General features: G+C 35.1%; 1 protein-coding gene across 1 annotated transcript; it reads left to right on the plus strand.

Moving 5' to 3' along the window:
- The first annotated feature begins 1,330 nt into the window (after positions 1 to 1,330).
- Positions 1,331 to 13,294, plus strand: LOC133798553 (uncharacterized). Its single transcript, XM_062236891.1, has 10 exons — positions 1,331 to 1,727; positions 2,132 to 3,794; positions 5,688 to 7,130; positions 7,347 to 7,729; positions 8,030 to 9,762; positions 10,586 to 11,018; positions 11,272 to 11,434; positions 12,064 to 12,167; positions 12,639 to 12,730; positions 12,816 to 13,294. Exons 1-10 carry the CDS (start codon positions 1,501 to 1,503, stop codon positions 12,890 to 12,892), a joined length of 6,318 nt encoding a protein of 2,105 aa, XP_062092875.1. The 5' UTR covers positions 1,331 to 1,500; the 3' UTR covers positions 12,893 to 13,294.
- The last annotated feature ends 252 nt before the right edge of the window (positions 13,295 to 13,546 follow it).

Genomic DNA, 13,546 nt, shown 5'->3' on the forward strand with positions numbered 1-13,546 from the left:
TCGCCCATTTTCCATCCCTACTTGAGTTTTGCAAAATGGTTCAAATAGACCCCTAAACCCGATTTTGGTCAATGTTTTTTGAACTAAAATCACAAATAATTCACCAAGCTAATAATTCAGATCAAAAGCACAATCATTTTACCTAATAATGGTGTTGTCATATTCAATTTTTTCTTGATCAAAATTAGGTTTAAAGGCAAAATATAAGGTTCAAAAAGTAATTTTTCAAACCAAAGAGTCCAAAAAGTTAATGAGACAAAACTCATGGTAAAAAATGCATAAACCCTTAGGGGTCGTTTGGTATGCAGGAATCTTGAGACATGAATGAAAAACTGAACACTTTCTCATGTTTGGTACTGAGTTTGAATTTCTCTAACCTAGGAAACAATACTCTAAGAGTTTTAACCTTTCCTGATTTTGGGTTTAAGCGAAACTCACCTGACAGATGGTTTTCAGATACCCAGGAATGTGAAACACTTCAAAATTATTATTATTTAAAAAAAAATCTTAAATCAATAATTTGTTAATAACTTATTTATTTTTGAAGCTTATAATATAAAAACAAATATACATATATCAATCTATAAAATGATGAATAATGTTTGTTTATTTAAGGTTTTATACTTTTTTGGACCCTGTATTTTGTCTTATTACCTGTTGGACATTATGTTTTGACAAATTCCTTTTTGGACTCTGTGTGTTTGTAAAATGGTTCAAATAGATCCCTAAACCCAATTTTGATGAAGAAAAAATTGAATATAACAACACAATTGTTAGACAAAATTATTTTATTTTTGTTTTAAATTGTTAGTTTAATGAATTATTTGTAATTTTAGCTCATAAAACTTTGACCAAAATCAAGTTTAGAGTTCTATTTGAACTATTTTATAAAACACAATGTCTAAAAATTCATTTGTCAAAACACATAGTCCAAACAAGTAATTGGACAAAACACAAGATCCAAAAATGTATAAACCATTTATTTAAAGAAATTGATATGTAAGCCTTTATATCATTATTTTAGTTAAAAATATTTGATAAATAAAATTGTTTATAAATTATAATTTATGAAAAAATTTAGTAATTTTTTAAAATGTCATTTCTTATTTAAGATTATATAATTTATTATTTTAATAAAATATATTATTATATTAATTTTATAAAAATACCATAATTTGACTATGCACAACACAACAGTATAAGTTTACGGTCTATCAAATTACACTTTATAAATTTAAGAATATCATATTACCTCTTCAACTCAGAGCAATATAAAAGCACGAACTTGTCGTACCAAAAAGCCCCTTATTATTATTTCGGGTTGAATTTGTTAATGTGTGAAGGGCTTCGGTAATAAAAGTGCACCTTACCAGCATTATTGTTTGATTAGCATCACACCGCGAGAAAGAATTACCTCTTTTCTTTAGACTAGAGGCTTAAACCCTATTTAGACAAAGGCAAAACCCCTGGCCCTGACCTGAACAAGCTACCAAAGTAACCATGGTCGATTCACAAGCTTCGAGCAGAAAGAGAAAGGCTGTCATCGGCAAAGATAAAGATAACCAATATCTCAAAAAGCATCAAATTAACTTCTTAGAAGCAGAAGTACTTGAAGTTGAAGATGAAGAGGAAGAAGCCGAAAAAATGGAATCAATAGAGCCGGTGAATCCATGGAATAATCTGCAGTTGATTCTATCAATCCAGAACAAATCTCTCGACCTTCAAAAGTTAGCCTTCATTTTTAAAAAATTTTATTTTTAATGTTTAAAGATGAATTCAGTTCACTGTATTTTATTACAAATTCTCAGCAAACAATGTCTTATTAGTTTAGGAGCTGATTCAATTTAACCCAATTAAGTTTTACCAGTGAGAAGCAATGCTCTGTGGAAGGAGAAAAACTGTTGTATTAGACTCATTTTTGTTGTATGTTTGTTTTTTGTATTTTGGGTAGGGGACTGACTATACATATTGGCCTCCTCTGGTGGCTGGATTAAAAAATATAGGAGAAGAAAATAATTGAATGAATTTGATCATTTGTAAGCAATAAATTATGAGAAAACTTACTAGATAAGCTGTCAAAGTGCCATTCAATTTTGTATTTTGTCTGACAGTTGAGGCACTTTTAATGTAGGAAGGTGGAACTTGCTTTTGATTTTGTGGTGTCGAAAGTGAAAGAAGGCAATGATGCTGGTCAGGATTGTGAGACGGTGAACATTTCACGTGTTGTAATTTTTCTTAATGATTGGGTCCAGTCTTTGTTGATTCCTTCAGGGAAGAGAGTTAAGAATGATGGAGAGAAACCTGATGCCCAGGTTGTTGTTGAGACATGTTTAGACTTCAGATGCTGGAAAATTTTTAAATTCTGCTTGGAGCAATCTTCCAAATTGCATATTCCTTTAAATTTTTCAAGAAACCTTTTGCGGTCAATTTCTTTCTTTGCAAATGATACATTGTCCCTAATGAACAATGTCTCTTCATCTTTGATAGAATCATATTTTATTGGTGAACGGTTTGAGTTGCATGGAACTGTGCTTGATTGTGTCTTGTTATTGTTCTCAAGCCATGGAGGTTTGTCGAATGAAAATTTAGACTTGTGGCTTTCAGCGGTTGTTTCAGTGCTTGAGCTTGTTCACAAGATTTTTGCTGAGGATCTGGCTAGTGGAGATGCAGGAGTTTATGTATTGCAGCTCTCATGCTTGATATTTGAGCCGTTTGCCAAGTTTTTGAGGGCACACCCTACTAAGAAAAATTCCTTTAATGATTTTATTGATAAACTTCTTGAACCTCTGTTGCATCTTCTAGGAATCTTGCATAATCAAATGGAGGGATGTTTTCTTGATTGGAAAAGAAATTTGTTGAAGCTAGTTGAAGACATTTTGTCTCATGGATTGTTTCATCCTGTGCATATTGATGGGTTTTTGAGCTTACGTGGTTCAGAAAAGTATATTGCTGACCATAATGAGACTAAAAGAGACACCAAAACAGTCATTAAGAGTTACCATAGACACATGTTTACCAAACTGGAAGAGATTATGGCTATGAAGAAGGAATTGGCAACAAGTAGCATAGGAAGGTTCTTTTGCTTGCTTGTTGATCGAGTTAAAAATCCTAAAGGAGCTTTAGTGATGTCTGAAAATACCAAGATGACAGAGAAAACTGAGCGTTCAACACAACTAGAAGGTAATCTGTTGGGTGATATGTCTACAACATTTTCTGAAAGTAGCACAGTGTTAGAACAGAGTTACTGCTCAACTTATTTAACTGCAGAAAAACGGAAGTCCCTTTTTAATTTTTTTGTATGCATTATGGAGCCTCTTTTGCTTGAGATTAATCGCTACTATCAATCAAAACATGGAGTGGAATTTGTGTTGTCGGATGCCCTTTGCACACTGAAATCTATAAATAGTTTACTTGCTAGCTTTATGCACGAAAAGGTGTACTTGAGAACAGAGGACACTTCAGAGGGAGCTTGCCTTAGTTTCTTGAAGAATGTTTATGATACGGTAACATTACTGACCTCTAATTTAATGAAGTTTTATAACTTTGATGTTAATAACAAAAAGGAGGGGGAGATGCTGGCCTTATTAGCCGAGGAGGTACTTGTTGCTGTTGGTTATCTTCTGGAAGTTGAATATAATGTTATGGGGGAAGGCCTGGTAGACTTATGGCTTATGATGTTTTCGTACTTGGTACTTGGGTTTTCTTTGACCAATGTGGCAGATCAGTTTCCATTATTTTATAAGACATCACACCTTGGGTGTCAATTGTTTAATCTCTATAGTCAACTTCGTCAGGTTGGTAAAAGATCCTTGATATTTTTTTTCCCCTTGGATGCTTATAAGCTTCTATTAAAGTATAGATGCATGACACAAACATACACATTACACATACGCAAGCATATTTATCTACTTACGTATATGGAATTTTGGCTTTTGTTATGTTATCAAAACTAACTCTTACAACTTATATCAAAATAAAGTAATGCTAGGCACACACAAAAGTTGCATATATTGATGTTTAATTAATTTCAGGCATTACTATTTTCAAGTGAGACCACATCAATTTAAAATTTGTGGTTAAAATTAGGGTAATTTACCATTTGGTATCTTGTGTTTTATCGAAATACAGACTTGATATCCTATGTTTTCAATAATGCTCACCTGGTACCCTGTAATTTAAAATTGTACATATTTGGTATCCTGGACCCAAATTTGATCAATATGACCAAATTGTCTTCAGTTATTTGTAATTAAGTAATTAAATTTGCATTTAAAACTCATATAATTGATGACATTTTGGTGATATTAATAAAATTTTATTGATCAAATTTGAGTTCAGGTACCAAATATACACGATTTCAAATTAAAGGTAAGTCTCTATTTTGATAAAACACTGGGTACCAAATGAGTATTTACCCTTAAAATTACTTGCATCATTTTTTTTTTTTGAAAAAGGAGATAGAGACCAAACACTAGGTCAGGCCCCCACTCAAATAAATAAATAACCCTCGCTTATGGCGGAGGAAAGCCTTGGTACAATAAAAAATCTAATTCAAGGACAAAGGGACACCCCGTACAAACCAGACTACACTACCAAAAAACTCTTCCACTCTCTAGAGAGATCCAAAAAGGATAAGCCCTCAAAAAAACCCTTTGTGCGATACACCCAAGTGGCAACCCAAAACTTAATTCTCTCCCAAATGAATACACAAAGACTAGTCTTTTCATCAAAGATTCTGCTATTCCGTTCTAACCAAATTGCCCAAAAAGAAGCCAATATTGTAGCCCTCCACAACTTATTCAAACGTTTATCCCCCATTAAGCCACAACATGACAACTGAGAGCAAGAAGAAGGATGGCACCAGCTCACCCCAAACTCACCCGACACCTTTGATCATATTGACTGGACCAACTCACAAAACAAAAATAGATGAGATACAGATTCAGCCGCCTTTTTACAACAAATACACCAACTAGGAGAAAGGCACAGATACGGACGACGACGCTGAAGAACATCATTAACACTAAGTTTCTCCATGCACAATAACCAGCTAAACACCTTTACTTTAGAAGGAACTTGACTTTTCCATAAGATCCTTGCCCACAACACATCAAACCGACCATAATTAAAATTGAGCTTCTGAAAAGCAGACTTGCAAGAAAACAACTCGTTGGGATCGGGCTCCCATACCCTCCTATCGTCCAAAATTGATGGTAAATTAACAAACTCCAAAACCGTTAATAGCTCAATCAAAGATGGAACTTCCCTATCGAAAAGAGGCCTTCTGAAACGAAAGTCCCAATCCACCCCTTCTTCCCCATCCCTTGAAACACCCATCTCAATAATTGGAGTGTTCCTAGCTTGAGAAATGATGGCCAAATCCGGAAACCTGTCCTTCAATGCTTGCCCTTCAATCCAAACATCCTCCCAAAACCTCACCAAATCTCCACGCCCCACTTTAAAGTGAACCATCCCCAAATACTCACCATAAAGAGATTATGGCTAGGAAGAAGGAATTGGCAACATGTGTGCATCCCTTGCATTACTCATCAAAATAAGAGTATTTAGTCTCTTTTGTGCATTAGGAATTGTTAGAAACCTTGTTAATTTTTCCTGCCAGCTGATTCTTTATAATTTATTTTTCATTAGACTGGAATCCTAGGTCTGACATAATAAAATTATTGCAGGTGAATAATGCTATTTTCACAATGTCTAAAGCATTAAGGCTTTTAGCTTTACATGATGGCGACAACAAGGTGAATTATACTAGATTCTTGATCCCTCTACATAATGAAGTTCATGCAAAGTCAGTTGGGATGTTATTATGCTCACGTGAGTTTAAACATGCCATTCATAGAGCTCTTAAAACCATGCCAGAAGGACAGGCCAGTGCGTGTCTTCAGCATTTGATTATAGATATATCAGAATCTCTGAAATGGATGAAGACTCATGATTTTGTTGTTTGTGAAAAGAAATTTGTCAAACCAGATTCTGGAAGTAGCTTAGATTTGCAAGCTGAACTTTTGGGTAGAGGATTGTCTGAAGTGTATGCGTTAGTGTTGAACTCACTGCCTATCACAATGGGTAATAGTAAACTAGTCGGAGTGTCTGTAAAGGACTTGATAACTGTATTGTGTCCTTACATGAGTACTCTAGTTGGACTACAGCCAGATGCTGCCAACAAGTTTCTCTTTTCTGTTACGGGAATATCTGTTGATATTGACCTGGCTGGAAACAACACTGATTTGCAGCGAATTAAATTTTCAACTCACTGGATCTTTGTAGTCTTCTTCCAGTTGTTCATGTCCTGTAGAATATTATATAGGCAAGCTGCTAGCCTTGTGCCTCCAGATTCATCAAGAAAGATGTCAGCAGCAATGGGGGATTCACTTATGGCACTCTCTGGTGGAGATTGGATGAATAGGACTGACTGGATGACTGATGTGTATTTTTCTTGCTTTCGACAACCTTCGGCTCCTCTTCTTTCTGTCATTCAATCTATTTCAAACATCTTTGTGCCTGGTGTTGAAGATTATTGTCCTCTGATTTATGTAATGCATGCTATGGCTCTTCAGAGGCTTGTTGATTTGAACAGGCAGATAAAAGCTTTTGAGTATTTGTTGCAAAATAATAATAGTTTGGTTCAGATTGGGTTGCTTGATGAAGGTGACTTGTCACGTTATAAAAAAAGAAACAAAAAGCTGGAAAGGTGCATCTCTATTCTGAGGCAAGAGGCAGAAGGCCTTACTGGTTTCATGATGGAGCATCTATCGTTAGTGTCTAATTCTCAACAACCAATTTTTGCTACAAATGATACAACTTGTAAGGAAAAATCTGCCCATGAAATTGGTGAATGGGATTTTAGTGTTTCTTCTGTGAACAAGAATTCATTGCCTACTGCAGTTTGGTGGATTCTTTGCCAAAATATTGATATTTGGTGTACTTATGCTACTAAAAAGAAATTGAAGATGTACCTTAATCTTTTGATTCAAACTTCTATTTCCTGTGGGAGAAGCAGCTTTGGGCAGGTCAGAGAGCACCACAGCAATAAAAGCAACCAACCGAATAGGGTGACCATGTGGCAAATCTCACTAGAACTCTTCAATAACTCCATTCTATATGAACAAAGAGTTAGTTCCCTATCATCTTTTCTTAAATGCACACAACACATATTTGCACTCTCCACATTTCCCTGTGTTTGCATGTTTGTTTTTATTGCTTATATGGTCATTGTATTCTGTTCTATATTGCTTGAGTCCTTTTTTATCAAAGTTTGTTCAGAACACATACTTGAAAATATTTTCATTTCATCCCAGTTCCTGAATGTTCATTCTGTCTTGTATTAGTTTGTCCGCAGACATTTGGCATCAAGGTTTTGCCGTGCATTGGAGAGATTTGCATTGCCATCTAATAATATTTCATCCGGGAATGTTGATTTTATGTCATCACCTAATTGGTCTGATGTTTTAAGTGACCTAGAGAAGTCATCAATGAATGTTTTGGGAAACAAGCATGCTGTATACCATCAGCTTTCAGCAAAAAAACCGGTTGCTTGTTCTTCTGCCAAGCTTTGCTCAGGAAATAGCAATGGCCTGAATACCTTTCCATTGATCAGTACGGAACTTGCAATTTCTCAGAGTTTGCTCAATCTCATAGGCTGGATTCCAAAAGAATACTTCAATTCAAAATCATTTTCAATTTTGATGACATCTATTCTCAATCTTGAAAGGTATTCTCCCTTCCTATCTAGATGATTTCATTGGTATGATATGATATGTTGCCATCATCCTTCAATTTAGATGGCTTCCTGTTCAAAGAGGTTTTTCTGCACACAAGTGTACTCTGTTTTAAAAAAATTAATCTTACAAAGCAAGTTTTATATATTTATTTGGTAAAAAATGATCGTAGTTGTTTATTTTGGAAGTTTTCAATCAACATGTTTTTTTTTTCTTTTATTTATTTTTCTGGAGCATAATTTGGTAGAGTAATCTCTATTTTTTACCATTTTGATCTGTACTGCATGTTCCAGGCTTATTATTGGCATCTTATTAGATTGTGAGGATTCTTCAAACTCACATAATGGTTACGAGCTTTTCCGATTGTTCTTGTGTTGCCGGAAGGTGTTGAAAGGTATTGTTATGGCTTCTTGTGAGGGGAGGACAGAATCTAACCAAACCTCACTTTGTCTCATGTACTCTGGGAAATCACTTCCTGTTTTATGGCTGTTCAAGTCATTGTATGTGGTTGTTGGTATTCAAGAGTTACTTTCCAAAGAGAGTGATTCTCTTCAAGTTGATGATATGATCTTTTCGTTATTGGATCACACATTATATGTATTTTTGACATTGAACAAATATCATTTCAACCAAGCAATTAAAAATGTTCAGAAGTCTTGTGAAGAGCAACAAAATGCTGGAGTTGACAGTGAGCAGAGTGATCTAGAACCTGATCAACACTTAACTTCTTATTATACTCAAGCCTGGAAAAGTGTGTTCTGTGTCGCTAAAAGCTTCAGGGAGCAGATGCAGGATTTACTTACCTTCTTGAAGTCTGCCATTTCTGATGAAAAGGTGGGTTTTAATGCCAATGTTATGGATCTTGGTGGGTACTCTACGATCATGACTTGTTTTAGTGGGTTTTTATGGGGCTTAGCATCTGTTATGAATCAAACTGACGTGAGAAGTGCCTATCTTAAAGAGATATTATCAGGGAGAGACAATCGTGAATCTGAAATTAACCTTTGTATAGCTGTTTTTGTAGAATTTTCTAGTCTACTGGTAGGCATGTTGGTTTTAAATGATGCTCAATATTTTGAAAAAGCAAGCAACAATTTCAATCTATTGGGTGCAAAGGAGCTTTTAGCTAAAACTAATGTTGGGAAGGCTGATATTTCTTGTGGTAAGCAATGCAACAGTTCCGGTGATGTAATGACCTGCTTGGCATCATCAAACATCGATGCTAATTCGGGAACTGGCAGTGTACGCAAGAATAAATTGCGGTTGAAAGCTTTAAACTTTACTGCCAGTTTCCTGACTGAGGTTGATTCACTTGATCATCTACCTCTAAACAAGTATTTTCTGAGGAGCTTGCTAACAGGTGATTCTACTGAAGCAGCATATCTACTCAGGCAGTTGTTGATTGCCTCTTCAGCTATTTTGAGGCTCAATTTGCACATCGATTGTGCTCCCTTGTCTGCAACCTTGATGCAAATTCTTACTGGAATTTCACAGTTCTTGCTATCAGAATTAGCAGACACAATTCATGTGCAACGACCCTTATCTTTTGTTTGGTTAGATGGTACTGTGAAGTATCTAGAGGAAATAGGAAATCATTTTCCTATGACTGATCCCACCTTGTCCAGAAGTCTTTATGTCAAGATGGTAGAGCTGCAGTTAAGGGCTATAGGAAAATGCATAACTTACCAAGGAAAAAGAGCTACCCTTGCGTCTCATGAAACAGAGTCGAGCACCAAATTGCTTTATGATTATTCAAGACTTTCCGAAACATCTCTTCCTGGCAAGCCATGTGGTTTCGATGAATTTAAATCTAGGTTGCGATTGTCATTCACAGTGTTCATACAGAAACCATCAGAGTTGCATCTGCTATCTGCAATACAAGCTATTGAGAGAGCCTTAGTTGGTGTGCAGGAAAGATCCACAATGATTTATGACATACAGACTGGAAGTGCAAATGGGGGAAAAGTTTCCTCAATTGTTGCTGCTGGTATTGATTGCTTGGATTTAGTTCTTGAATTTGTTTCAGGTACCAACATTTTAACATATTAATGGTGAAATTGGATAGTAGCTATTTGTTTCAATTTTTCTGTCATTCTCCAGGATTTAGGACTGGGTTGTCTAAAACCATTTATGTTTGTCATTGCCATCAGTACTATTTGTTTCAACTTTCCTGTCATTCTCCAGGGTTTAGAAATGCTTCCATCAGAACTGTTTGCTGTTAGGAGCCTTCTCACTAAGTTCTTTCTGAAGTAGAATCAAGGGAGAAAAGATAAGATAGTAGGAAGATATAGAAGAACATATAAAAGGAGAGGAATTTAGAGAGAAATAAAATAACAGACATAGAAGGTGAATAACGAGATTGAGAAACAAAATAAGTTTAGAGAGAGGCGATTTGAATAATTTACAATTTTTGAAACATTTTGACTATTATGAATATAACAGTGCATATTTCGAGGTAACTAGTTCTAGGAGTTTAAGAAAAATAATTCAAAATAAGAGAAAAACATAACAATTGATGGTTATGTCTAATTTCCCCCAGTATCTATTTATTCAGCATCACTTTCATATTATCTTATACTAGATGTATTCTTTCCTTACTCCCATAGTAGCTAGACAACTCTAATGTCCCTTCCCCGATACTACCATTGAAAAGTTAAAAATAAAATAAAAATAACTGAAAGAAATAGAGACTATTAGTCAGGGAGGATGTGAAAAAGAAGGGCTGTACCTGCAGTCTAACATGTTATTGCAACATCATTTTCAGTTTTTATACATGAATTTTGGATTTATCTGTAAATTATTGTAGTTTGATGGTTTTTTTCTTTCTGACAAATAGTTTTTCTGTTCAGGACGCAAGCGTCTAAATGTTGTTAAAAGACATATTCAGAGCTTACTTGCTAGTGTGTTCAACATAATTCTACATTTGCAGAGTCCTTTAATGTTCTCTGAGAGATTGACAGGTTATACTGATCCAGATCCAGGAGCAGTTATTCTTATGTGTGTTGAGGTACTGATAAGAATTTCAGGCAAACATGCTCTGTTTCAAATGGAGGCTTGGCATTTAGCACAATCTTTGCGGATACCTGGGGCACTTTTTCAGGAATTTCATCAGCTTAAACTTTCTAAGTCTTCTGTTCGGAATAAATTTTCCAATATTTCAGATAGCCATATCTCTGATCCAGTAGGGAGTATGCAACTTTGCAGTGTAGATAGGCGATTTTCAATTGACCTATTTGCTGCATGTTGCCGGTTACTATATAATGTCCTAAAGCATCACAAAAGGTATTTTCTGTTTTTTTTTTTTTTTTAATTTATGTTATTTTATTATATTCCTAAGCAAATAGTTTATGTCCTAAAGTTCTTCTAGTAGGTTAATTAACTTATTGTTGAGATAGTCCTCCAAATACCACTATTGATATTGGGTTTATTAATTTGCATATGGTTTTAATTTCTGGTTACATTATGTTCTGTGGGTTTTCAATTCCCAACAAAATGGCCGCTGTATAATTACATGTGAATGGTTGTTAAATTTCAGTGAATGCAAGCGATCCATTGCTGTTTTGGAAGCTTCTATTTGTGTTCTTATTGAGTGTTTGGAGACGGTGGATTCTAAGTCGTTGATCAGAAATGGTTATTTCTCATGGGAAGTGGAAGAGGGAGTAAAATGTGCATACTGTCTGCGAAGGATTTATGAAGAGGTGGGTGTTGTCACTATTGTCAAGAATGCTTAATTTTGTGAAGCATCTTTGTTATTATTTCTTCACATAATGCTCTGTGATATAGATCTATGCTTTGGTTCTTTCTCATAATGGTCAGTATGCCCACTTTTAGTGTTCTCAGTTGGTTTTGGTCATTTAATCTACGTATTTTGAGATGGCAAAGAGGACCATAGGTTTTTTAAATATAAGTATCACCCTAAAAATTCAAGTTTTCAACCTGATATTTGCTTACAACAGTCCTCACTTGTTCATGCGTTACTAAGCTATTTGTTAATCTTTACTTAGAGATATCCAGTGATAATACTGGATCATCCAAGTGACTGCCTCTAAGACTAAGACAAATGAACTTTCTGAAGTATGCATAATGAAAGGAGTTGTTTTGTGGTTGTTAACTGAAGCATGCTACTTGTTTCATTGGTGAACTCTTGGTTCCAACTTAAATTTAAAGTTCATGGAGAGGAATTCATCGAGAACTTTCACTTAGATTTTATGAAGGCAGTATTGTTTTATATAGGCACTTCAGTTTTAGATTATTGTAAGAGGTGTAGGTATTTGGAGAGCTTTTTTTCTTTTTTGCTTATATACTTCTTCTCCTTTTCACTTTGCAGATACGACATCAGAAAGATATCTTGGGACAGCATTGTTCTCAGTTTTTGTCTACTTATATATGGGTTTATTCAGGCTACGGCCCCCTTAAAACTGGCATCAAGAGGTACTCTTTCACCTTATCTAGCAATTATATATAATACATATTTCAGTTCATATAGTGTAAAAGCTTTCTATTCTAGAAGTGTCTCATGATTTCTTTTCCAATAACCTTACGATTCCAATTATATTTATTCATATTGATAATTTAAATACATATATTTATTGATCTAGTCCAAAAAAATGCTCGTCCTTCTCAACACTTGAAAGTTGCCTCTCTTTTTTATGGTTTTTTTTTGTGTGTGGGGGGAGTACAGTAGTTTTTTTAACCCTTTTTTCTCTTGAGTTTTTAGTATTGTATCCATATTTAGCTAACTTATGTCATAATTAAGCAATGAGATATCAAGATGAGGTGAGTTAATTATGTTGAAGACAAGCGATTACATTCCTCAAATATATTTTCAGTCTATAATTATAGGGGATAAGAGTAATTTTTGGTCCCAACAAGAGACTAAACTACCAGCTAATTAATATGCAGGGAAATAGATGAAGCTCTAAGGCCGGGTGTGTATGCTTTGATAGATGCTTGCTCGGCTGAGGATCTTCAACATCTTCATACTGTATTTGGAGGTAAGCAATCATGATGCGGTTAAACCTAACGTTAGACTTTGATGAGAAATTTCAGCTGTCTTACACTTTCTTTGTGTTTTTGTAGAGGGTCCCTGTAGAAACACATTGGCAACTCTACAGCATGATTACAAACTCAATTTTCAGTATGGAGGGAAAGTCTAATCCATTCCTGTCCCTTCACTGGGACATATCAACAAAGTCATATGAATGTGATCTCTAAGCTAACATGTTATGTGTACATAAAATTTTGCCATGATAATCCCTTTTCTTTTAATCAATGATATGCGACGCCCATGGAAGTAAAGAACAATGCAGTTGTCAATGAATGTACCCTGCATGACCATATTGAATTTCCAGTAGCATATCTCTGCAAATTGCATTATTGACTTGAGTCAACGAGTAAGAATTATTGGATCATACGTTCTTCAGTAAACAATAGACACCTGTTAGATATACATATCATAACGTTTGCATAATGTATGTCATTTGGTTGTATATTTGATCTTTAAAGTGCGCCTGAAATTCAGAGTTATAAAACTTATTCAAGTTGGCTTTGTTTTCCAATCAACTAGATGCCTGTTTGAATTGCTAGTCTGTCTTTTCTAGTTGGTTCCCACTTCACAGGTAGGGTGTCTCTTAGTTTTTCGAGTTCTACACATGAGTTTATAATGGCAGGTTAGCGTTCAGAACTGAGCTGAAAGCTGATTCACCTCACTGAATAGCCAAAAGGCAATAGCTAATGAAGATTCCATAGTCAACGAGTTCTCTTCCTGAGCTAATCGATTCAAGTCAGCCTGTTAACTATTCATCTGCATT

This window comes from Humulus lupulus, chromosome 1 (assembly GCF_963169125.1).
Source record: "Humulus lupulus chromosome 1, drHumLupu1.1, whole genome shotgun sequence".
NCBI lineage: Eukaryota > Viridiplantae > Streptophyta > Magnoliopsida > Rosales > Cannabaceae > Humulus > Humulus lupulus.

Bases quoted from the DNA above. Each gene is read 5' to 3' on its own strand.
- LOC133798553 (XM_062236891.1), top strand. From the start codon at position 1,501: ATGGTCGATTCACAAGCTTCGAGCAGAAAGAGAAAGGCTGTCATCGGC. The intron at 1,728-2,131 runs GTTAGCCTTCAT...CTTTTAATGTAG, and splicing joins AAATCTCTCGACCTTCAAAA to GAAGGTGGAACTTGCTTTTG. The intron at 12,168-12,638 runs GTACTCTTTCAC...ATTAATATGCAG, and splicing joins CTTAAAACTGGCATCAAGAG to GGAAATAGATGAAGCTCTAA.